Source organism: Leptodactylus fuscus, chromosome 3 (assembly GCF_031893055.1).
Source record: "Leptodactylus fuscus isolate aLepFus1 chromosome 3, aLepFus1.hap2, whole genome shotgun sequence".
Lineage (NCBI taxonomy): Eukaryota > Metazoa > Chordata > Amphibia > Anura > Leptodactylidae > Leptodactylus > Leptodactylus fuscus.
Window position 1 is genome coordinate 22,469,018 of NC_134267.1, and position 27,037 is coordinate 22,496,054.

At 42.2% G+C, this 27,037-nt stretch overlaps 1 protein-coding gene across 1 annotated transcript in view; it reads left to right on the plus strand.

Moving 5' to 3' along the window:
* The window catches only part of GALNT14 (polypeptide N-acetylgalactosaminyltransferase 14), a 303,711-nt gene extending 277,642 nt beyond the window's left edge, over window positions 1–26,069 (plus strand). Inside the window, exons 10-15 of the mRNA XM_075267232.1 lie at window positions 3,442–3,568; window positions 8,799–8,891; window positions 13,110–13,193; window positions 14,396–14,540; window positions 23,488–23,607; window positions 25,388–26,069. Coding sequence (XP_075123333.1) covers window positions 3,442–3,568; window positions 8,799–8,891; window positions 13,110–13,193; window positions 14,396–14,540; window positions 23,488–23,607; window positions 25,388–25,555 — 737 coding nt within the window. The 3' untranslated portion in view covers window positions 25,556–26,069. The remainder of the gene's footprint in view (window positions 1–3,441; window positions 3,569–8,798; window positions 8,892–13,109; window positions 13,194–14,395; window positions 14,541–23,487; window positions 23,608–25,387) is intronic.
* The last annotated feature ends 968 nt before the right edge of the window (window positions 26,070–27,037 follow it).

The following is a 27,037-nucleotide window of genomic DNA, read 5'->3' on the forward strand; positions in this document are numbered from 1 at the left end:
AGGGGCTGGGAGCAGCTCTGAGCTGTTAGAGAAACTCCATTACTTAAATGACACAGATAGGGGAGGTGAGAGCTCCAGGATTTCTGAGCTCTTATCAGTCGGTTTAATTGAATTTAACTGATAAGGGCTGAGATAGGGAGTCCATTACCTCTGTATGTAATGCAAACTGACTCAAATCCAGCTCTGCTACATCAGCTTCACACTGTGGTAATTCATTTACAACCAATCTCATGCAAGTGAAACCCCGCCCACCAATGTGCCGAGAAAAGCAGGAAGTGAAGTGAGCAGAACAGCCTGCAGGTTAGTGAACTAGTATCATGGGAATACCCCTTTAAGGACCACTGAGACTTGTTATTGGGTCACAGCAGTCACGTGGGGTGAATGGATATCATGACATTGGTAAACCTACGATAGGGACTTAGCAGGCCTCAAGGGTCAGTGATAGGAGGCCAGAAGACAACCAGAGAAGACTGAATCTCCCAAAAGTCTCAGGTTCAACTGGAAACTTTTGGAGTTCGCCCCTCACAAAACGAATATAATAAGTGGAAGTCTAGGAGAGGCGTCAAAACATAACAAACACTGATACTTCCCGTCCTACACTTCCCCAGGGCTCCCTGACGGCATCTGGAACAGTCTCTTCTGGCCTCCTGGGTGATGTCCTGGGTGAACCACCTGATGGCCTCCTGGGTGAACCACTGAGGCTTGTGATTGGGCCTCAGAAGTCACATGGGTCACAATGACATTAGTGCTTCAACTCAAGCGTCATGACGTTGTTGCACCCAGTGTGAGTGCCGTGACCCAATCATAAGCCTCAGCAGTCCCCAAGAGCCCATGATGTCTCCAGGAGACTGGGAAAGGACTCCAAGAGAGTGGCAGATACCATATGGGACCCCGGGAGGAGTGAGGGGAGGTGAGTATCGGTGCTTATTATGTTTTCGCCAGGGACTCTGATTGTTATTCTCTGGGGTTTGAAGAGACCCCAGATATATGATAGTGATTGGCAGAACCCAAAAATTTCAAAACTTCTGGAGAATCAGTGAAAAATTTATGACAAAAAAAATATTTTTGATGTAGAGTTGTGTCCTTCCTTACTTGCCTGAATCGAGAGCCCCAACCCCTGTCCTTGCATAGGTCAGTGTAGAGAAGGGAGTGACCCTTGGGCCCCTGGACTCTACTCAACTCACCATTTAGATCTTTTAACATCTTTGCAGTCAATTGTGAGAATGCAAATAACAAGGCTCAGGCTATGGGCACCATATTGCCATCTTACCAGCGGTGACAGCAAGGAGAGTGGAACAAAAGTGACAGTAGGAAAAGAGAAAATGGGGACAGACGACAGTAAAGGTCACAGGTCAAACGTTGTGGACGACTTCAATGATATACATCAGACCAGAAATAAGACATGGCTGGTCATGGGATATCCGATTACCATATCTGTAAGAGAAATGTGCACAGATGGCAAGGAACGGATGAGCACTGGTTGTCAGGCTGGCATTACAGGGACCACCACCATGTAGAGGATCAGAGACCACCACCTCCAATAATGGGGCCCGAGATATGAGTCTTGTTATAGTAGTGTCACCACAAGCATAATCGGAAGTTCCTGGGCCCCAATGCAAAATCTGTAATGGGACCCCTATCTACCTTGTGCCATTTGTAATACTGATACATTTTATGATTCAAAGGAACCCAGGGGCCCCACTTAGGGATCAGGGCCCAGAAGTGACTGCTACCTGCACCCCCTTAAGCTACGACCCTATATGTCACAGTGGTATTTGGACACTGTATGACCATGTTATTGGGCACTGTATGGCACTGTATTAGCGGTATCATTTGGGCACTATGTACACCGGTTATTTACACGATGTACTGTGGTATTATATAGACACATGTATGGTGGAGTAAATAACCCTGATGTTTTCTAATACCTGTATAGTACTGCCATATGGACAGGATATGACAGTATTTATTGCACCATGTATAGTTTTGCTACAAGGACAGTACATTGCAATATTATTTTGATCTTGTACTACTACACGGAAAGTATATGGCAGTATTATTTGGGCCATGCATAGTACTTGTAGCACCTGGACAGCGTATATTAGTATCATTTGGGTCCTATATAGTAGTGTACATGGACTGTATATGGCAGTATTATTTGGACCATGTATAGTACTATGCATGTACTGTATATGGCAGTATTATTTGGACCATGTATAGTACTATGCATGGACTGTATATGGCAGTATTCTTTGGACCATGTATAGTACTATGCATGGACTGCATATGGCAGTATTATTTGGACCATGTATAGTACTATGCATGGACTGCATATGGCAGTATTATTTGGACCATGTATAGTTCTATGCATGTGCTGTATATGGCAGTATTATTTGGACCATGTATAGTACTATGCATGGACTGTATATGGCAGTATTATTTCAGTCCTGTATAGTACTATGCATGGACTGTATATGGCAGTATTATTTGAGTCCTGTGTAGCACTATGCATGTACTGTATATGGCAGTATTATTTGAGTCCTGTATAGTACTGCCATATGATCAGTATCTTGTACCCCTATATATAAGAGGCAATGGCTACCTAAAAATACTTAAATCGGATGTGTAGGATGTAGGATAGGCTGTCCATGTATGATCGATGGCAGCTCTCCCCATTCCTTATCTCCCCATCATCATCAGAGCCTGGAGCGCCCCATACACATTAGATTGTCCGCCAAACCTACCAAAATCATCAGGTTGGCCAATGTACATCTAACGTGTATGGGCTACTTTACCCTTTTACGGGGTTTTCTGGGAATTATAAGTTCATGGCCTGTCCTTAGGATCGGTGCTCGATATATGATCGGTGGAGGTCTGACATTTGGGCCCCCTGCTGATCAGCCTGTTTAAGAGTCTGAAAACCGAACACAGCGCCACACATAGTATAGTGGTGGTGCTTGATATTGCAGCTCAACCACATTCACTTAAATGCCACATGAACAATAAAGATGACATGACATGGACTGTGAAGTGGAAGCGGTGCTCAGACCCGCACTGATCTTCAAGAGCAATTGATAAAATCTGCAAAACCCCTTTAAGTCACCATTCCTGTAAGTCTTGTGGCCCCTGTGTTCAGTTTTTCATGGGGGTCCAGGGGCATAAACCCTACAAATGGCCTCTAAGATCATCATGTGCAGCCCTTAAATGGTTAAAGAATAGAGAACGGATTAAGATGGTTTCTTTTCGGGAGATCCTGTTTCTTGCCTGTTGCAGACAATGTCTGGGCGCGGGGCTGAGCTCTTCCTGCCTCTGTAGATAAGGTATTATTGCAGTCAGGAGGGGATCCCGGACAAGACATTTCGATTAGGTTTCTTGCCCATAATCCGCAGTACACAGGGATCTGATATCAGGTATTTGGAGGCTGAATGTAATGTCTTTCAGAAATCTCATTCCGTGTGTGGATGTGCGGAGGGAGTCTGGAAATTATACCCTGTAGCCGAGTGGGACACGTATTTCGGAAGAAGCATCCTTACGTCTTTCCAGAGGGGAACGCCAACACTTACATAAAGTAGGTAGAGTGTTTTCTCTGCGGATAATGAATAAAGCGCCCGGGGAGGCGACTGTAGATTATTTGTTTTTGCAGGCGTACGGCAGATCGCCGTGTAGCGAGGAGGCAGAAATTGATTTTTTACACACTGTGACACTGTTAATTAAGAAATAGCAACATCGAGGAGGCAATCTCTCCTTGTCTTATCTGGGAAAATGACTAGGCTACAAGATTACAATCAATAGCTTCACAAGGCTGCCTGACAAGGGTTAAATGTGTTGTATCATATCTGACTGATCATGCAAATGACGGGCGAGGATTTAAAGGCTCCTCCGCCTCATTTCTGGCATCTTCCTGCAATTGATATAGTGAGTGTGAACAAGGGGTCAAGTAACCGGTCTATTCCTATAGGTCCTCAACCTAGAACAGTCTATTCTTATAGGTCCTCAACTCAGAACAGTCTATTCTTATAGGTCCTCAACCCAGAATAGTCTATTCTTATAGGTCCTCAACCCAGAACAGTCTATTCTTATAGGTCCTCAACCCATAATAGTCTATTCTTATAGGTCCTCAGCCCATAATAGTCTATTCTTATAGGTCTTCAGCTCATAATAGTCTATTCTTATAGGTCCTCAGCTCATAATAGTCTATTCTTATAGGTCCTCAGCTCATAATAGTCTATTCTTATAGGTCCTCAGCTCATAATAGTCTATTCTTATAGGTCCTCAACCTAGAACAGTCTATTCCTATAGGTCCTCAGCCCATGATAGTCTATTCCTATAGGTCCCCAACCCAAAATGGTCTATTCTTATAGGTCCTCAACCTAGAACAGTCTATTCTTATAGGTCCCCAACCCAGAATAGTCTATTCCTATAGGTCCTCAACCTAGAATGGGCTATTGCTATACGTTCTCAGTCCAAAACCGTCAATTCCTGTAGATCCTCAGCCCAGATTGTTCTATTCCTATAGGTCTCCCGCCCAGAACGTTCTATTCCTATAGGACCCCAGTCAAGAACGGTCTATTCCTATAGGTCACCAGCCCAGAATAGTCTATTCTTATAGGTCCTCAACCTAGAACAGTCTACTTTAATAGGTCCTCAGCCTAGAACGGTCTATTCCTATAGATTCTCAGTCCAAAACGGTCAATTCCTGTAGGTCCTCAACTCAAAACGTTCTATTGCTGTAGGTTTCCAGCGCAGAACGGTCTATTCCTATAGGTCCTCAGCCTAGAACGGTCTATTCCTATAGGCCCTCAGTCCAGATTGATCAATTCCTATATGTCCTCATCCCAAAATGGTTTATTCCTATAGGTCCTAAGCTGAGAATGGTCAATTTTCATAGGACCTCAGCCCAGAACAGTCAATGTATATAGGTCCTCAACCCAGAATAGTCTATTCCTATAAATCAGCACAGAACAGTCAATTTCTGTAGGTCCTCAACCTAGGATGGTCTATTCCTAGTATTCCTCGGCCCAGAACGGTCTATTCCTATAGGTCCCCAGCCCAAACAGTCTATTCCTATAGATCCTCAGTCCAGAATGATCAATTTCTCTGTCCTCGGTCCAGGAAAGTCTATTTCTATAGGTTCTCAGGCCAGAAATTTTTATTCCTATAGATCCTCAGCCCAGAATGGTCAATTTCCATAGGTCCTAAGCCAAGAATGGTCTATTCTTGTAGGTCCTCAGCCAAGAATGGTCAATTCGTATAGGTACTCAGCCCAGAACAGTCAATTTCTATAGGTCCTAATCTTAGACTGATCTATTCCTGTAGTTCCACAGCCCAGAATGATCAATTCCTATGGTCCTCCGTCCAGAACAGTCTATTCCAATGGTTCCTCAACCAAGAATAAAGTAGACTTCCATTGTTATGGACTGTTACCATCCTGGATACTAGAACTGGGTAGTTGGACTGTGACTGGAAAGTATCAAGTGAGGTTAGAAGAGCATATAGAGAATTTAGACTATCAACCATACAGATGGACAACAAGGCTGAGGACCCACTTTGTGGAAATGCAGCATTTTGAATATTGAACATATAGACAACTCAAAGTTAACATTTTTTGTAAATATAAATAGTTTCAAAATGTGCAAAATTTTAAAAACTTTCTCTAACTATCTTATTGACATCTGTTGTCTAGATTGTTTGCCAATGTATATGACCATGAATGTAGGAACTTTCTATGGTCTGGGAGCCAGCCATGATGTCCTTATTGTTGTCAGGTTATCTTCTCATACATGTAGTGTCCTCTCCTGATAACCAGCCATGATGTCCTTATTGTGGCTGGGTTATCTTCTCATACGTGTAGTGTCCTCTCCTGATAACCAGCCATGATGTCCTTATTGGGGTCAGGTTATCTTATCATACAAGTAGTGTCCTCCTGATAACCAGCCATGATGTCCTTATTGTGGCTGGGTTATCTTCTCATACATGTACTGTCCTCCTGATAACCAGCCATGATGTCCTTATTGGGGTCAGGTTATCTTCTCATACAAGTAGTGTCCTCCTGATAACCAGCCATGATGTTCTTATTGGGGTCAGGTTATCTTCTCATACAAGTAGTGTCCTCTTCTGATAACCAGCCATGATGTCCTTATTGTGGCCGGGTTATCTTCTCATACATGTAGTGTCCCCTCCTGATAACCAAACATGATGTCCTTATTGTGGTCCGGTTATCTTCTCATACATGTAGTGTCCTCCTAATAACCAGCCATGATGTCCTTATTGTGGTCGGGTTATCTTCTCATACATGTAGTGTCTGTGACCATTTGAATATTCCAAATTATTTACAATCAGAACATACAATTTTGCTTTAGGTGTAAATAGAGAAGAAAATGAAAACTTGAACTTAAAATATATAATGAAAAGTTTTTACAAAGTTAATCATAAAATGCAAATTGCTGCAAAACCTGAAGGCAGACAGTAAAATTAGATGAGTTTGCGGCACCGGCTCAGAATATAGAAAATTATAGAAAGGAAATGAAGGAAACAAATAACTTTTCTATTGCTTTGGTTCATTCATCAACCATGACGATGTCTTTGATCCCCTGCAGTGGCTGGAAGCGTAGGGATCACATCTTATTAATGGTGAAGTAGACAGGTGTTAGTGTGACACAGCCGAGCCGCCGATCTGAGGCTTTACCACATCCACTGATAATTAATTTCTGAGAAGGGAACAGCAGGAGCATGTATAATGAAGAAATCCTCATTTACATTCCTGCGCCCAGATATCTACAGAATTCTCCTGTGTGTATATTACCGCCACACTGCTGAACATATGCTGATGGAAACGTGACCAGATATGAAAATAACACCCATGATGTATAACAAGTCCTTAGGAGCAGTATTATAGTAGTTATATTCTTGTACATAGGAGATAGTATTATAGTAGTTATATTCTTGTACATAGGAGATAGTATTATAGTAGTTATATTCTTGTACATGGGAGCAGTATTATAGTAGTTATATTCTTGTACATAGGAGCAGTATTATAGTAGTTATATTCTTGTACATAGGAGCAGTATTATAGTAGTTATATTCTTATACATAGGAGTAGTATTATAGTAGTTATATTCTTGTACATAGGAGCAGTATTATAGTAGTTATATTCTTGTACATAGGAGCAGTATTATAGTAGTTATATTCTTGTACATAGGAGCAGTATTATAGTAGTTATATTCTTATACATAGGAGTAGTATTATAGTAGTTATATTCTTGTACATAGGAGCAGTATTATAGTAGTTATATTCTTGTACATAGGAGTAGTATTATAGTAGTTATATTCTTGTACATAGGAGCAGTATTATAGTAGTTATATTCTTATACATAGGAGTAGTATTATAGTAGTTATATTCTTGTACATAGGAGCAGTATTATAGTAGTTATATTCTTATACATAGGAGTAGTATTATAGTAGTTATATTCTTATACATAGGAGTAGTATTATAGTAGTTATATTCTTGTACATAGGAGCAGTATTATAGTAGTTATATTCTTATACATAGGAGTAGTATTATAGTAGTTATATTCTTGTACATAGGAGTAGTATTATAGTAGTTATATTCTTGTACATAGGAGTAGTATTATAGTAGTTATATTCTTGTACATAGGAGCAGTATTATAGCAGTTATATTCTTGTACATAGGAGCAGTATTATAGTAGTTATATTCTTGTAAATAGGAGCAGTATTATAGTAGTTATATTCTTGTAAATAGGAGCAGTATTATAGTAGTTATATTCTTGTACATAGGAGGTAGTATTATAGTAGTTATATTCTTGTACATAGGAGTAGTATTATAGTAGTTATATTCTTGTACATAGGAGTGGTATTATAGTAGTTATATTCTTGTACATAGGAGCAGTATTATAGTAGTTATATTCTTGTACATAGGAGTAGTATTATAGTAGTTATATTCTTGTACATAGGAGCAGTATTATAGTAGTTATATTCTTGTACATAGGAGCAGTATTATAGTAGTTATATTCTTGTACATAGGAGCAGTATTATAGTAGTTATATTCTTGTACATAGGAGGTAGTATTATAGTAGTTATATTCTTGTACATAGGAGTAGTATTATAGTAGTTATATTCTTGTACATAGGAGTGGTATTATAGTAGTTATATTCTTGTAGATAGGAGCAGTATTATAGTAGTTATATTCTTGTACATAGGTGGCAGTATTATAGTAGTTATATTCTTGTACATAGGAGTAGTATTATAGTAGTTATATTCTTGTACATAGGAGCAGTATTATAGTAGTTATAGTCTTGTACATAGGAGTAGTATTATAGTAGTTATATTCTTGTACATAGGAGCAGTATTATAGTAGTTATATTCTTGTACATAGGAGCAGTATTATAGTAGTTATATTCTTGTACATAGGAGTAGTATTATAGTAGTTATATTCTTGTACATAGGAGTAGTATTATAGTAGTTATATTCTTGTACATAGGAGTAGTATTATAGTAGTTATATTCTTGTACATAGGTAGTATTATAGTAGTAGTCTGACCTGTTGCATATTTCTTTATTATGACTGCTCATCTTTATTGAGCTGGAGTTGCCCTTTAATAGATGACTCTTATCAGCACATGAAACCATCCAGAACATATGGCTATGCTGTGGGGTGAGGTGTGGGGGGCGGTATTTTTCTTAGAAATGTTTCTGCCTGCACACACACCGATATCTACAATAAGCAAACACACGGTGAACACAACCCGATAACTTCTTCTTGCTTGCTCCTGTCACCCTTCAGAAACACCAAGCGCACAGCTGAAGTATGGATGGATGAATACAAAAACCATTACTATGCAGCAAGGCCGGCTGCTCAAGGAAGACCATACGGCGAGTACGTCTCCCCTCCGGAGGATTGAATGGAAATGGGAAAAAATTACTAAGAAAAAAAAAACCTGACTTGTTGTAATGTGTATTCATCGAGATATTGAGTTGTATGGAAACTTTGAGCTGCATTATATACTGCGGTGATTTACACCATTATTCCATTTATACCCACTACACAACCCGCTGCGCATTATTCTATGTTATCAGACGTCGCTGCTCGCGCTCGCTGTAGGATGTATTGGTCGGGCCCGGAGGCGATCTGCTCCCATTTACCGCATTGTATGATTTAATTGTGTAGATTGTGTACAGGTAATAATGTACGGCAGAGCGCCCCGACCCATAAATAAGGTAGCGAGCCCAATTATCTGTGAATTATAGTCACACGGAATATTCCAGATCCTTCTCGCTTTGTATCTGTGCTCATTAACTATTTCCATGCCATATAGGAGAAAGCCAGGGACATAAATAGAAGGGAACCGTACAGAGGACTCTTATCGGCGCACTGCACCAACAAACCCCTAAAATATACCTGCCAAACCCCTCTTGGATGTCTACTAGCCTCCCACTTGTACCCATCTCAAAAATACTCACCTGTCCCCATCTCCGCGCTCACTTCCAGTCGCCACTGCAGATACTATTCTGTCTAGAGACGGGCAAACCTTGCAAGATTTTGCAAATATTTGTGGAATGCCTCTGCCAAGGTGATATTATTATTCTCTGAGGTCTCATCCGACTTTTGGGGTCCCTTTAGGCCCCAGACTATAATAATCGGAGGCCCATGTGAGGTCCAAAAACATAATAAACACTGATACTCGCTTTTCCTGTCCTGAGCTCCCTTGTGGCATTTGGCGCTGCTTTGGTCATCTTCCGGCCTTCGGGCGGACATCACGTTCCTCGGGGGACTGTAGTTGGATCTCAGTTGTTACTTGGGGCAATTGCACTTTCACCCAAGAGACACGTCAATGGCACACCCCACACAATTGCCCAGTCACAGGCTTTAGTGGCCCCCAAGGCCAATGAAGTCACCGGGAGCACCAGAATATGACCTGAGCATATTAATGGTTTGTAGGTGGTGAACCCCAAAAATGTGTTGGGCTTGAGTCAAACCCAAAATTTTTGGAAGAGTCAGATCTCGTTTGTTCTAAACTGGTTCCTTCGTTTCTAATCCTGACCTCAGTGACAACACATGAGAATGAGCAGGACTGCGGGAATGGGGAAACAGGACTAGCTGTATTTGGTAATAGTTTGGTCCGTGGTCTACATTTTGGGGATCGCTTAGTCTAGGATCTGTATTTTGGGCATAGTCTGGTTTGGGGATTGTCCCTTGCAGATAGCTGTATGTCATGGTTAGTTTGGTTTAAGGTTTTCTAGTTTTGGCAAAGTTTGGTCTGAGGTCTGTATTTAGGAGATTGTCTATGTTGAAGGTTGAATTTTGTAAATAGTCTGGTTTGGCGTTTATTTGTTGAGTAAAGTCTGGTCTGCAGTCTGTATTGTAAGGATATTGAGATCTTTATTTGGTGGGTTTGGTCTGGATCTGTATTATTTTAGGGAGGCCTGGGTCTATTTGTATAGGGATTGTAGTCTAGAGGCTGTGTCATTTTATGGGGTCTGGTGTGGGGTCTGCATCCAGGACATAGTCGTTGGAAGTCTGAGTTTTAGGAATAGTCTGGTCTAGGGCTTATTTCTTGGGTAGAGTTCAGTCTGGCATTGGTATTTTAAGGTATTTAGATGTTAGTTTTGGGTCTCGGGATGGTCTGTATATATTTTGGAGGTTTGGTCTATTCACTTTAAAGAGGACCTTTCATCAGATTGGGCACTGGCATTTCTATATACTGTTGGAAAGCCGATCTGTGCCCGGTGTAAAGCGCTATCGGTCCCGGTACCGTAGTTCTTTACAGTCAGAAGGGCATTCCTGACAGTTAGTCAGGAACGTCCTTCTTCACAGCAGAACCTATCGCGCTGTACAGTGTAAGCGGGGAGGAACGCTCTCTCCCCTCCTGATAATACTCGTCTATGGACGAGCACTATGAGCAGAGGGAGGGGGCGTTCCTCCCCGCTCACACTGTACAGCGCGATAGGTTCTGCTGTGGAGAAGGACGTTCCTGACTAACTGTCAGGAATGCCCTTCTGACTGTAAAGAGCTATGGTACCGGGACCGATAGCGCTTTACCCGGGGCACAGATTGGGAAAGCACTGAATTCATCGCACTGTCGGCTTTCCAGCAGTATATAGAACTGCCTGTGCCCAATCTGATGAAAGGTCCTCTTTAAGGGCTTTGATCTGAGATCTGTGTCAACTTGAAGGGTCTCAGGTCTGTATTTTGAGATTCTGTATTAGTTTTAAGGTGTAAGGAACATGGTCACCTGCACATTTTCTACTCAGATGGTGGGCTCTATTCTTATAAGGTTGCAGGTATGCTTTTGGTTCAATGGTTCAATGTTTTTGTTCGCCATATCCCGTGTCCTGGAGACAGACGATTGTAGGGAGAATCCCAGTAAGGAATCTATAATCACATTACTGAAGAATAGGGAATTCCAGTGATGTCATCTCATGGACCCCCAGTAGTTTCTTTATTACAGCGCCCCCTAATGGTATTGCATATATACCCATTAAAACCTCTATTGATGGCCTAATCCCCAGATGATATAGATTCTTCTCCATTCCCAGTTAATATTCTGCAGTTTACTAAGAATAAGTAACTGAACTGACTTCATCTCCCTTTTAATTGTCTGCCATGCAGCGAAGCCCCAGACGTATTCTTCTCGATGCCAGTGATTCCCGATTCCCCCGTTCTCTCACTTTTTAACAATTTGAATATTTTTAATTAAAACACACGCCGACAATAAATACATAATTCAGGATGTGCTGTTTTGCGATCTCTCGGGGCTCTGCTGTCACATTTAGCTGTAGTAATATTATTATGCATTTTTCCCAATTAAGTTGTCTTCGGAGGAACATGTAATGCCGAACGGATTCACATATTTTTCATCACAAGTCAATTACCTTGATAACAATCAGCAAACAAACTTAATTTCACTTTGGAAACTGTGATTGCTCCCTGCCTTACTGTATTTACTTGCTGTAAAAGCAGAACTCCCATTACTACCAATGGAACATCTTCCTAGTGTCAGGCGGCTGCCGAAAGCGTCAGGATTCTGACAGTCACTCATATCAATGAAATTCATCCTGGACCATATATTTATATAATAATGTTTTTAAAGGAGACTTTTCACCACCCCAGCTCTTTGTATCCTTCGGTAGGCATGGCTCCACTGATTCCTGTGCAGTTGGAATTTTCTCTCTAGCCCTCACCGTTCCCAAGAAATCACCTCTGTTAGGTTCAGCACAATTATTCTCTCTACTATCAGGTGGGCGGTCCTAGACAGGAGCAGAGAGACAGGGACCGCCCACCTTACAGCAGACAGGATAATTGTACTAAAACTGAAAGGAGTGATTGCTCAGGAATGGTGGGGGCTAGATAAAAAATTCCAACTGTTCCAGAATCAGCAAAGTGGTGCCTATTGAAGGATGCAAAGAGTTGGAGCTGGTGGAGGTGGTGATGACTCCCCTTTAAATCCCCATTTACTGTTGCGGGTCCACTTTAATGATATTTCCCACCACTTTGTTACTTACTTACGTGTTACTTGTTACTTACGTGTTTGACAAGTATCACTTTGATGGATGATAAGCAACATGGAGACTGTGAGAGGCCATTTCTACCTTGAGTGTTGCCTCCAGTGCTGTACTCATAATTCTGCAGATTTCATTAACAGGAAATGGTGTATTTGGGTGTGCTGTGTATTTGCACAGATTTGTCATGAGTAATGCATATTGCAAATCTGCAGCAGATTACAGTACAGTATAAGTGGATGCAGCTTTGGAAATGCTATCCAAGGAGCGGAAAATTTCTGTTTATGTCCATTATGTTGTGGTGTAAAAATCCTGCCGAGTGTAGAATTGCCCATAAGGGAGCTTATTTCATCTGGATCGCTGCCAAGTAAGCTCCCAGATGGCACCCTACTTTTATATGTGTTTTCAAAAGCAACCAGCAGAATTCTTGATGCAGCTTTGGATGTGACTGGAGTATAGAATACATAATTATTACTCTGAGGTCAGTGCAGATTTTGTGTGAAGCTTTTGCACATCTGCTCTGTATTCCTTAGAAGTTTATAGATGTCCCAGGCAGAATTAACATTGGATTAATGAGTTTTCTCTCCCGCTGCAGCATCCAGAAGAGATTGTCCCTGCGCAAGAGCTTAAAATGCCGACCGTTTAAGTGGTATTTGGAGAATGTTTATCCAGAACTTCAGTAAGCGCCTCTGATTAAATTCTGTATTTGGCCTCTAATTTCTGATGATATCTGCAAATTATTGAAGCTCAGCATGGAATAATGACGGGACGGTTGTGGGTGCAGTGATGTCACATATACCGTTGTGTGTGCAGCTGTGACATCAGGGCATGGCTTACTATTACAAGGCTCTGCAGCTGTTGTCCTATGCTTTATGCAAGGGTGGTTGTGCACTGCCGGGTGTCCTGTGCAAGCACCACGTATGCTTAAATCACAATGCTCAGAGAACTGTAAGGCCATGTTCACATCTGCTCTGGAGTCTCTGTTGGAGACTTTGTCACAGTGTCCCCTAAAAACTGAAAATTGGAGGATGAAAAAGTCCTGCACGGGGAACTCTTTCCTCTGCTTGTTTCAGTTTTAAAACGACAGACACCCAACCGACCCCATTATAGTGGGACTCCGTGTGTTGCTGCTGTTTTAGTGGATCAGAACAACAAAGATGCAACACAAGTGTGAACCAAGTAGTGGAAAGACATACGACACGTCCCCAATGGCGGCCATGCCCCATTGGGACCCCACATATTATAATGTCCCCTTGGCTGTTCCCCATCATTGTGGCCCCCACAATTATGTTCCTTTCATTGTGGTCCCCATAAAAAATTGTAAAACAATAAAAACTACTACTCGTCTCACTGTGCGCTCTGTGGCCGGTGCCAGGTAGTGACGTCATTATGTCACCCCTTGGCTGCGCGAGAGACAGGGGCCAAATGGTGAAGTAGGGAGTGAACAGCTTCTCCATTGTACTCTACCCTAACTTAGATGAGGCTAAATGAGAAATGTGAGACTGTCACACTGAATCCCGGACGGGGGGGATGTATGTTTATGGAGCTGCCGCATAGAACCCCCTCTTGTCATTCTAACAATCTACAAGTAATTAGGAATTTTTGTTGTCAGCTCCTACCCTCGCCATTAGGGGGCACTGAGGAGCTTACTGCATACTGTATATATATTGAGCTCTAGTATAATGTATTCAGTAAGCTTTTAGGCTCCCCCTAGTGGTGGCTGTAGGTAGCTGCTGCTTTTTTGTCTTGTGTCCTCTATACCATTATGAACTGGATGGCAAGTGTGTACATAACCGTACTGACCCCTGGGGCTGATGGGATCATATTTGGATGTTCCATCATTGTTGGACGTCCACTGAGGATGTTACTTGTGTTTTGCAGAATCCCGGTGGAATCCTTATCAAAATCAGGAATAATCAGACAGAGGCAGCGATGCATTGAGTCCCAGAAGACGGGCGGACAGGATGCTCCTACTCTCAACCTAGTACCTTGTAGCAGCCTTAAAGGAGTGTCAGAGAAATCTCAGGTACATCGTCTGCTCTGCACTACATTTAGTCTCATATACTCTTTTTTTTTTTGGTGTGTGGGTGGGGGGGGGGAGGTGGTCCCCGTAATATGCACCAAATCTATGACATGTCACACAACACTTTTCTCCTGTTCCTACACTTTCTACACCATCCCCTTACTAGTGTGAGGTTGTAGCCCTTTTTTGCAACGTCTTACAAATTCTCCCTGGTGGAAATCACTTTCCCGGCTTGCCATATCCCATCTGCTTAATGTCAAACAGCCTTTGTGCAAAAAAAGTCAAAAAATTGCTGATCTCATTTTTGGAACTTTTCAATAGGCTCTTGAGCTCCCCCAGTGGTTCCTTCAGGCAATCAAAATTTTTGAATTTAAAGTAGACCTTCTATTATATGACAACTTATAGAACATGAATATAGTGAATATAGGAAACTTTGTAATACGGTATATCTTATTAGAGAAAAGTGCTTCTTTCTCCATTTTCAACTTAAAGGTAAAGTGTCGCCAGAAAATGACCTGTTATATAAATTATGTTTTTATATTAAATATATTTTTAATTCTAATTCCATGGGAGCAGAATTGCAGTAATGGCACTTACCCACTAAACAGTGTACAGAGCTACCTGCTTACAAGTCCATACACTGTATAGTACAGGGTTTAGATGCATCCTTGACCAGCTGGCCTGTGCAGGACCCCTGTTGGCTCCCTCTGAACAGATTTGTATGGCCTCTAGCTAGGGTTGAGCGATTGGGATCGAGAAAGACTGGATTGGCGATCGAGTAAATTTCAAAAACAGGATCGGCTGGAAAATGATCGAAAATCAGATTTTAAAAACGATCCTGAAATCTCAAGATCGGCTCAACTCTGGAAAACTTTAACTTTCTCCTTTCTGACAGTGTTAGGCTGTGTATCATAAATCTCCACACCGCAGAGTATCAGAGGGCAGGGGGGATATAGTTATAAAGCACTGACTGGCAGAAAGGAAATCAAAGAAGTTTACCCAGCCATAGTGTGCTGAGGGCGACCTGTGGGCTCTCCTGCCTTACAGGCCCGGTTTCAGCTGCGACCCCTGAGACCCCTGTAGCTATATCAGTGATTGGGATTAAACATGGGATGGTATAAGAAACTGTATTACAGCCATATCAAGTCAGGGCATATTGCTATATCATCATGCTGTAACGGGGTCCACACACACATTGCAACCACTGGGACACATATAGCAAAAACAACTCCTGGCACAGTATCACAAAATCATATATATATATCTATTTTACAAAGCTGCTCATCTTGCATCATTTCTATCAACGTCAAGCCAAGAGCAAAGGTTAAGAAGCTCACCTCAGTATGTTTTGGCAGAATATCCCTTTAACCCCTTAGCGACCCTTGACGTAACTGTACGTCATGGGTCGCATGGGGATGTATGGAGCGAGCTCACACGCTGAGCTCGCTCCATACACGGGAGAAGCCGGCTGTATAATACAGCCAGGACCTGCCAATAACAGCAGCGGTCGGTGCCCGAGCCGATCGCTGCTGTTAACCCTTTACACACTGCGGTCAAACGTGACCGCAGTGTGTAAACAGCGCAGGCAGCACGGGCGCCGCCATGTTTCGCCGATCGCCGCCCTCCTGAACGTCACATGAGGGCGGTGATCGGTTGCTATGACAGCCAGAAGCCTATTGAAGGCTTCCAGGCTTGTCTCTGCACTAGATCTATTAGACGATGCCAGAGGCAGCCTCTAATAGAAGTGCTGGGATTTTCCTATTCACTGCAATACTGTAGTATTGCAGTGAATAGTATGAACGATCAGACCCCCTAGGTTTCAAGGTACCTAAGGGGTCTGATCATAAATGTAACAGAAGAAAAAAAAAGTTTTTAAAAGTATTAAAAAAATTAAAAAAATATAAAAGTTCAAATCACCCCCCTTTCCCTAGATCAGCTATAAAAGTAAATAAAGAACATTAAACATAAACATATTAGGTATCCCCGCGCTCCAAAATGCCCGAACTATTAGAATATTAAAACATTTATCCCGTACTGCGAACAGCGTAGCGGCAAAAAAAATAAAAACAGCCAAAAAGCGTTTTTTTCAACACTTTGCCTCCTATAAAAAATTGAATAAAAAGTGATCAAACCATCAGATCTTTCCCCAAATGGTATCAATAGAAACGTCATCTTGTCCCGCATAAAAAGACACCACAACCAGCTCCATACATGGAAATATGAAAAAGTTACAGGTGTTAGAACATGATGACACAAATTTTTTTTTCTATTTTGAAAAGTTTATCATTTTTTTAAAAGTATCAAAACATTTCAAATACTATATAAATTTGGTATCACCGCGTTCGTACTGACACTTAGAACACAGGTAACATGTCATTTGTACCAAACAGTGAACGCTGTAAAAATTAAACCCATAAGAAAATGGCGCAAATGCATTTTTTCTCCAATTGCACCTCATTCTGAATTTTTTTCCAGCTTCCCAGTACATTGCACAGCATATTGCATGGTGCCATTACAAAGTACAATTTGTCCCGCAAACAATAAGCTATCATGTGACTCTGTGAACTGAAAAATGAAAAAGTTATGGCTCTTGAAATGTGAGGAGGGAAAAACGAAAATGCGAAACCAAAAAATGGCCTGGTCCTTAAGGGGTTAAGCTGCACCTCTGATCACCTGCAGTAGTAAATGGGGATTTAAGACCTGCAAACCTGCCAGAAAGACTACAGGTAGATTAAAGTCTGTCCGGATCCTTTCCCGCTATACGGTGCATGTGAGGATAGATAAAGCATAGAGATAAAGCACGTATATTGCTCCTTTCCCTGACAGATAAACTGCTGATACGGCTTTATTTCCTGAACTCCGGGTTCTGTGTTGCCGAGTTAATGTAGAATTATACGGTGCACTTATCAAAATCCATTACCTGACGTTCCTGAGCTTGTCTTCCTGACACATAAAGTGAATCCACAGCCCGGCCTGACCTCCAATTATATCATAAAGCCGGAGATTCATTGTGTCAGCTCCTCCAGCGTTCCGGACGCTATTTACAAAGCTCCATCACATCGGATTGTTGCTGCCATGTTTCTAATTCCAGTTTCCTATTACCGGCAGATTAATAGATTGCTCGGCTCACTTGTGTAACAAACGCTGGGTCAGCGCCGCTCGCCGGTGAATGTCCAGCGCGCTGTGAATGTCGGCTGCAGCCCCAGCGATTGTCCTGCCTGATAAGCTGCGTATCTGGCCTGCAACAATGGAACACTCGCCAACCGCTGCAAAATAAATTACCTGCACAGTCAATGCTGGGAATAGTGGTGCAAAGAGCAGGGCAAACAATGAGTCCGATAGAGGTTACCTGTAAGACCTCAGCACAGGTGTTATATATACATGTCCAATGTCAGAGCGCCCCCCGCAGTCCCATCTCATAAGGCTGACACTGTGTCAGTAAATGCTGCTCTCTTTTGACCGCCCTATTGGACAGTAATAGTGCTGCTCATGTTCATGCCCCTTTAACACTCACATTTAGAGACCGCCCTGCTGATAAGTTAGACATTAGTTTACATGATATTAATCAAACCAGATGGGTGGTGGATGGGCATAGAAAGAAATATAACGCTGGGTAGTCGGGGCGGGCAGAGGTGAGGGCGGGCCGCCCGTTTAGCTTTATTTGGGATATGGCAGGTTCTGTTAGATCAGATATATAGTCATCAGAACCCAAAATTACCTGCAGAGGCCCAGACCTAGAACATACCAACTACAGGGGGAAATATACCAACAAGAGGGGGGACATACCAACTACAGGGGAAAATACCAACTACATAGGGGGACATACCAATTACAGTGGGAAACATACCAACTACAGGGGGACATACCACCAATAGGGGGAAATACCAACTACATAGGGGGACATACCAACTACAGGGGGGAGACATACCAACTATAGGGGGAAATACCAACTACACAGGGGGAAATACCAACTACATAGGAGGAAATACCAACTACAGGGGGGAGACATACCCACTACAGGGGGGAACATACCAACTTCAGGGGGGAGACATACCAAATACAGGGGGGGAATATACCAACTACAGGGGAAAATACCAACTACAGGGGGGAGACATACCAACTACATAGGGGGACATACCAACTACAGGGGGGAACATACCAACTACGGAGGGAAAATACCAACTACAGGGGGGAGACATACCAACTACAGTGGAAACATACCAATTACAGGAGAGAACATACCAACTACAGAGGGGAGACATACCAACTACATAGGGGAACGCACCAGCTACAGGGGGGACATCCCAACTACTGAGGGGACATACTAGCTCCATCGCAAGGGGGTTTATATCAGTTCCAACCACAGGGGGAAACATACCAACTACGGGGGACATACCAACTCCAACCACAAGGAAATCATATGAAATCCAACCACAGAGGGGACATACCAACTCCAATCACAGGGGGATCATATCAATTTCAGTCACAGGAGGAACATACAATCTACAGGCACAGGGGACCATACCACCTCCAAGCACATCAGAAACCTATCAACGCCAATCATAGGGGGATCATATCAACTCCAACCACAGGGTTTCCCATATTAACTACAGGGAGAATATGTCTCCAATGACGAAGGAGGGGGGGGGGTATACCAACTCAAATCACTGGGGGATCATATCAACTTCAACCACAAGGGGGACATATCAACTACAGAGGGAAAATACCACCTCCAACCACAGGGGCGACATACCTACTCCAGCTACAGGGGGGAATACCAACTCTAATCACGGGGGAGCATACTATCTCAAGTCATAGGGGGACCTTACCACCTCAAACCATGCTGTGACATACCAACTCAAATCACAGGAGGAACATACCATCTCCAATCACAGGGAGGACATACCAACTCCAACCACAAGGTGGAACATCATGTCTAAGTCCAAGCATGGGGGAACATACCAACTCTAATGACAGGGGAAATGTATTACCTCCAACCACACGGGAGACTTACCAACTCCAACCAGAAGTGAAACATACCACCTCCAATCACAGGGTGGAACATACCACCTCCAATCACAGGGTGGAACATACCACCTCCAATCACAGGGTGGAACATACCACCTCCAATCACAGGGTGGAACATACCACCTCCAATCACAGGGTGGAACATACCACCTCCAATCACAGGGTGGAACATACCACCTCCAAGCACAGGGGAGCATACAAGCTCTAACCATGATGAGAACATACAATCTTCATGATAATGTCCTCCAATTCAAGCCCCCGTTTCTAACTCCCAGGTCTCCACTTAGTCACAATTTACTGCTCATTTCTGTCCCTCCTCACAAGTGTCCAGAAGCGACTACACCTGGAGCGGCCTATATAGATGAGTTATGGCGGTCCCATATGACCATGACACATGGCGCTACATACAATAGATTCATTTATTTGCCTCAGATTCCTCAGATATGCATTTACCAGCAGCCGCGAGCAGGTGACAGAGCGGCTTATATTGTACTTTACCTCCATGGTCACCGGCGTCTCATTTAATTCTTTCCACATAAATGTAAATGGCTTCAGCAGAAATACGCGGCTCAGACTGATATCATTGTGAAGAATTCATTTCTCTAAATGCTTGTTCATTGACCATTTATCACAGCTATTTCCAGGAAGGCTGTCACATTTATTATAAGATAGTGAAAGTCATTGTAAGAGCGAGATGACAGCGCGGCGTGCAGAACAGTACGCGTCCGGGCGAAACGCAGAACAATGGGGGTGTGGGGACATTAACCCGATACAAAGTCATGTCTTTTGTATCTCCTTAGTATTATAGTAAATCCAAAGAAAAACACATTATATAATCAATAAGTAACCAAATGGTGAGAAGCAAGAGAGGTCTATGAGGTATGAAAGTGCCTCGAACCTCCAGCGTGGCATCACTTACTAACCCATTATCACAGATAATACCCGAGACCGTAATATAGCGACAGAAGTGCTGGAAGATGGAAGAAGGTATATATCATATCATCTATTATTCAAAGTACTAGGAGGAAGTGGTAGAAGGAATCATATCTAATAGAGGAGCTCTGGTCACTATATGTAGTACATATCAGAGGTGCAATAAATAATACTGAAGAGATAAAATTGGTTTTCCTGGATATATTTATATTCTAAATTTCCTGCCCATCATTATTTTATATTGTGCTCATTATTGCCTGTCTAAGGGTGCATTCACACGGTGTAACGTGCCGCGTCATGTGGCACGTGTACGCTGCGGGACCCTTTGCGTTTATTCACGGCCGCAAACTAGCGCGGCGCATACGATCCCCGCTCCCATTGAAATCAATGGGAGCGTGTACGGCTCGCAAAGGGTCCCGCGGCGTACACGTGCTACATCACGCGGCACGTTACACCGTGTGAATGCACCCTAAGAGTAACTCCTGTTATGTGTGTAAAAGAATATAATGCTGCTCCTATGTACAAGAATATAACTACTATAATACTGCTCCTATGTACAAGAATATAACTACTATAATACTACCTCCTATGTACAAGAATATAACTACTATAATACTGCTCCTATGTACAAGAATATAACTACTATAATACTGCTCCTATGTACAAGAATATAATTACTATAATACTACTCCTATGTACAAGAATATAACTACTATAATACTACCTCCTATGTACAAGAATATAACTACTATAATACTGCTCCTATGTACAAGAATATACAGTAACTACTATAATACTACTCCTATGTACAAGAATATAACTACTATAATACTGCCACCTGTATACAAGAATATAACTACTATAATACTGCTCCTATGTACAAGAATATAACTACTATAATACTGCTCATATATACAAGAATATAACTACTATAATACTGCTCCTATGTACAAGAATATAACTACTATAATACTACTCCTATGTACAAGAATATAACTACTATAATACTACTCCTATGTACAAGAATATAACTACTATAATACTACTCCTATGTACAAGAATATAACTACTATATACTGCTTCTATGTACAAGAATATAACTACTATAATACTGCTCCTATGTACAAGAATATAACTACTATAATACTGCTCCTATGTACAAGAATATAACTACTATAATACTACTCCTATGTACAAGAATATAACTACTATAATACTGCTCCTATGTACAAGAATATAACTACTATAATACTGCTCCTATGTACAAGAATATAACTACTATAATACTGCTCCTATGTACAAGAATATAATTACTATAATACTGCTCCTATGTACAAGAATATAACTACTATAATACTGCTCCTATGTACAAGAATATAACTACTATAATACTACTCCTATGTACAAGAATATAACTACTATAATACTGCTCCTATGTACAAGAATATAACTACTATAATACTGCTCCTATGTACAAGAATATAACTACTATAATACTGCTCCTATGTACAAGAATATAATTACTATAATACTGCTCCTATGTACAAGAATATAACTACTATAATACTGCTCCTATGTACAAGAATATAACTACTATAATAATGCTCCTATGTACAAGAATATAACTACTATAATACTACTCCTATGTACAAGGATATAACTACTATAATACTGCTCCTATGTACAAGAATATAACTACTATAATACTACTCCTATGTACAAGAATATAACTACTATAATACTACCTCCTATGTACAAGAATATAACTACTATAATACTACTCCTATGTACAAGAATATAACTACTATAATACTGCCCCCTATGTACAAGAATATAACTACTATAATACTGCCCCCTATGTACAAGAATATAACTACTATAATACTGCCCCCTATGTACAAGAATATAACTACTATAATACTACTCCTATGTACAAGAATATAACTACTATAATACTACTCCTATGTACAAGAATATAACTACTATAATACTGCCCCCTATGTACAAGAATATAACTACTATAATACTGCTCCTATGTACAAGAATATAACTACTATAATACGTTCCCGTTTATATATATAGATCTGTGTATCTGATCCATGTATTGCCTCTTCAAGTGATGATAAATACAGATAGTATTAAATTCCTCTTAGATTTTGGTTTATTCCCCCTCCTCCATCATTTTGACATCTTCGGTATAATTAATGTGTATTACCGCGCGGTACGTGTGACATGATTCATACTCCGCATCTCAAATCAATTAGAAAATGGTTCTGCAATTAAAGGTGTCATAATAATATTGATCTAAGAAAGATGAAGTGATTATAAATCCTTAATAACATTGTACACAGTCGCTTCAGGCACATGTGATGGTTTTCCTTAAAGAGGCTGTGCAGGATTAGAAAAAATATATTTTTTTTTTATTCCCCCGTGAGCAGCGCCACCTCTGCCCATGGGCTTTGTGTGGTATTACAGCTTGCTTTCAATGAAGTGCTTAGGACTTTACTGCAATACAACCTGTGGACAATATTTTGAGGGGAAAAAAATCTGCCTTGTTTTTCCAATCCCTTTAAGGAGAGACCGTTAAAGGGATTATCTAGTATTAGGGAAGTAAAGGGGTGATCTCATCCGAGAAAACCCTTTTTAGTATGGACAGGGTTAACTCCATAATGCAACCACCTATATAGACGGGGGGGTCCCGCCTTCCTCATCCTCATCTCTTAGGCAGAGTGGACAGCAGTTGTAAGGACCACCCATAGATTTTAAAGGAAACTGTGTAATACTTTATTTCTCCTGTGGGAGCGCTGCAGGAGATTTGAGCACTTGCTGCTGATTTTCTAGATGATTGCAGCAGGATAACACTTTCTAATTATATTGTCACGGGATCCTTTCAGCAACGATTGTCCAAAGCGGAATCCCCCTTTAAATGACAAGTTCAGCTCTGCGACATCCTGAATTTTTATTCAATATTTTTGTGGGTTTTTTCCAGGAATGGATTTACACTCAGGTTCAGCAGATCAGCCAGCAGGATCTCTGCCTGTCGGTGCACACCTTATTTCCAGGGACCCAGGTGGTTCTCCTACCCTGCAAAGACGGAGACGGCAGACAGGTGGATTTTGCATGTTTTTCCTTTTCGTTGTGTCTTTACCCCAAGTTGATAGAACTGCGGCCCAAATATATGTGATGTGTTGTGGTTGGCGCCACCCTGAGGTTTGAATTTGCAACACAATTTTAGCAACATGGTAGAATTACTGTAACGATACCATTTGGATGTTTTTGTATGCTATAGTGTGACCATCACATTGCCCATGGGGTTGGCAGCTTTAATTATAAATGCAGTGGCTTGTAAAATTATTCAACTCCAAAAAAAAAAAAAAAAAACATTTCCACTGACTTCTGGAGCACAACCCTTAAGATGGCAGGTCCTGCTTCCTGCAACTCATTTGGCAGCTTTGCCGTGTAGACTGGAATATGGCCAGCAGAGGGCGTCAAAATCCTGACCAAAAAAAACCCCATTTGAGACTAAGGCCCCATGTTGCAGAAACGCAGCTTTTTTTGTTGCAGATTTTGTTGTGGTTTTTTGAGCCAAAGCCAGGACTAGATAGAGCAGGTTAGGGAGCGCTCACACTACCGTCGGTGTCCGACAGCTAGTGTCCGCTGCTAATGTCCGTGCAAAATCTTGTGCGGACACTAGCTGTGTCCGTTTCATTTTGCATTGATTTAAATGGACATCGGGTGCGTTCCTTAAGTGTCAGTTCCCAAAGATGTCCGACTTTTCAAGCGGACAGCAAAACCCGACATGTAGGTTTTTGTTGTCCGCTTGAAAAGTCGGACATCTTTGGGAACAGACAGTTAAGGACAGGCACGGAGTGCAAAACAACGCACCCGATTGCCATTTAAATCAATGCAAAATATCAGGGACACAGCTAATGTTCAGTGCTAATGTCCGCACATGATTTTGCACAGACATTAGCAGCAGACACTAGCCGTCGGACACCAACGGTAGTGTGAACGCCCTCTTAGAAGTATAAGAGCTTCCTAGATATTCCCCATTACTTTTGTAGCCATTCTTGGCTTTGGCTCAAAAAACGCAACAAAATCTGCAACAAAAAAAGCTGCGTTTCTGCAAGGTGAGGCCTTAGCCTAAACCCGACTTAAGAGCATAGTCATAGAGCTGGATAGAACAAGCTGCACTCATGGAATTTGTCATAAAATCAAAGCTGTTGATTGTAGTAGGGGGTTGAATATTTTTGCAACATAGTGTAAAGCCGAGGCCTCACGTTGAGGAAACGCAACTTTTTTTGTTTGCAGATTTTGCTGCGTTTTTTTGAGCCAAAGACAAGAATGGCCACACAAGGAATGGAAAATTTAAAGGAAGTTCTTAGACTTCTCCCTTCTGCTCAATCCACTCCTGGGTTTGGCTCAAAAAACAGCATCAAAAAAAGCTGCCTTTCCGCAACGTGGGTCCTCAGCCTAAGGCCGAGGCCCCACGGGACAACCTGCAGCAACACAGCGCTTTAGGGAGCCTTCACACGCTCATTCTGAACGTAAACTCGTTCAGAGTGAGCGGCGTTAAAACAGATCCCATTGACTTGAATGGGTGCCGGCATAGGCGCGCTACCCATTGAAAGCAATAGGTAAAAAAGCCTCCCATTGATTTCAATGGGTAGCGCGCCTATGCCGGCACCCAATCAAGTCAATGGGATCTGTTTTAACGCCGCTCACTCTGAACGAGTAGTTACTCTAAAACGCTGCGGCGTTTCTGCCGTGGGCAAAACGCGGCATTTCCGACCCGTGGGGCCCCGGTCTAACTCTGTATACCACTAGTACCCAGAATCCCTTTCTCCTGAAGCTTTGCCTAACACTCTTTGCTTTCCTCTTGACACCAGCGCTGGAGTAAAGTGGGCTCTCACATCGAACACATGGCGTCTCACTTCTGCCTGGATACCGAAATCATTGGCGACACTGACGAAAACAACCGAGAGATTGTGATCAACCCATGCGAGACTACAGCTATCAGTCAGCGCTGGGATATGGTCCTTCATGACTTCCACTGAGGGCAATGAAACCGACTCACTAGAAAATTGAAAAGCCTTGTGGCAAACTCCGCAGCGTTCCATTGCTTAGAGTCAGCACTGCCCTGCTGCAGTACGTAAAACGGGACAGGGAAGACGAAATCATTGAGGAGCAAAATCAGAGTCGGGCGATGGAGACGTGGAAAGGGAGCGGTGGCAATTCCAGGATATCAAAAACACAATACAACTTTTTGTTTTGTTTTTTTAGTTCAGGTCACCTTAAGGACTGGAGTAAAAGACAACCTACCTGCAAAGGGTATCCATGATCGTCATATATTACGGGACTAGATAAAAGCACACAGGGGAACGACAAGGGGGGGAGGGGACACATACAGCACTCACACTTTACCTTAAAGTGCAGGTTCACATTATTTTCTGATTATATTCTATATGAAATTTTACTGATTTTATGCTCCAGTCACATCCAAAGCTGCACCCAGACCAATTTCGTCTACAGTTTTAACACCTCAGCCTCCCCTGCTGTTTCCGTGCCTGAAAGTAAGCATGTATTCCTAATTCTGCTTTGTATATAGGTATACATTAAGTTGATGCGAGAAAAGTATTTCATTATGCTAATTGTTAAAGGGAGTGTGTCAGTACGATTTGGGGAATAAAACCACCCCCGTAGATAGATAGTTTAGGGTCACCTGGATCAAACGGTGTTTTCCCCTTGCGAATCGCTGCCTCCGTTGCCAAGATATTGACATTTTTGGAGAACATAGTAAGCTGCTGCTCTACTCTTTGGAAAAAATGGCGGCGCCCTTGTTGCTTCAAGGAGCTCATTTGCATATTACAACAACAGCGATATCTCAGCAGCGGAGGCAGCGATTTACAAGGGATAAACACCATTTGATTCAGGTGACCCTACCCTATCTATCTGCATGGGGAGACGAGATTCTGGATTCTGCTGATAGACTCCCTTTAAGACTGAATGCAGCTCTGGTTGTGACTGGAGTGTAATATATAATGTAATTCGAGATCAGTCCAGTAAAGCACTTTGTTAAAACATGAACTAGGATCGCATACCTCCCAACCGTACCGATTTCCGCGGGACATTCACGATTTCGGTGACGTGTCCCACGGTCCCGGTTGGAGGGAGGTATGTCCTGATTTCTACTCAGATCTGCGTCTGGAGGACGCAGATGTGAGTTGAATACATACGCGGCTAAAGCAAGGAGCTGTCACAGCTCAACTCCTTGCCTTGCCGATGCACTCCGTCTAGTGGCTGTGTAGGCGCGATGTGATGATGTCACATCGCGCCTACAACAGTATTAGCGAGACTGCAGAGAGAGCGGCGGGGAAGTGAGGAGAAGGTAAGTGTAATGTGTGTACACATTGAGGTGGAACATGAAACTGGGGGCAGATGAAGGAGAGGACAGAATGACACTGGGGGCAGAGATGGAGGGACATGAATCTGGGGCAGAGATGGAGGGACATGAATCTGGGGGCAGAGATGGAGGGGAC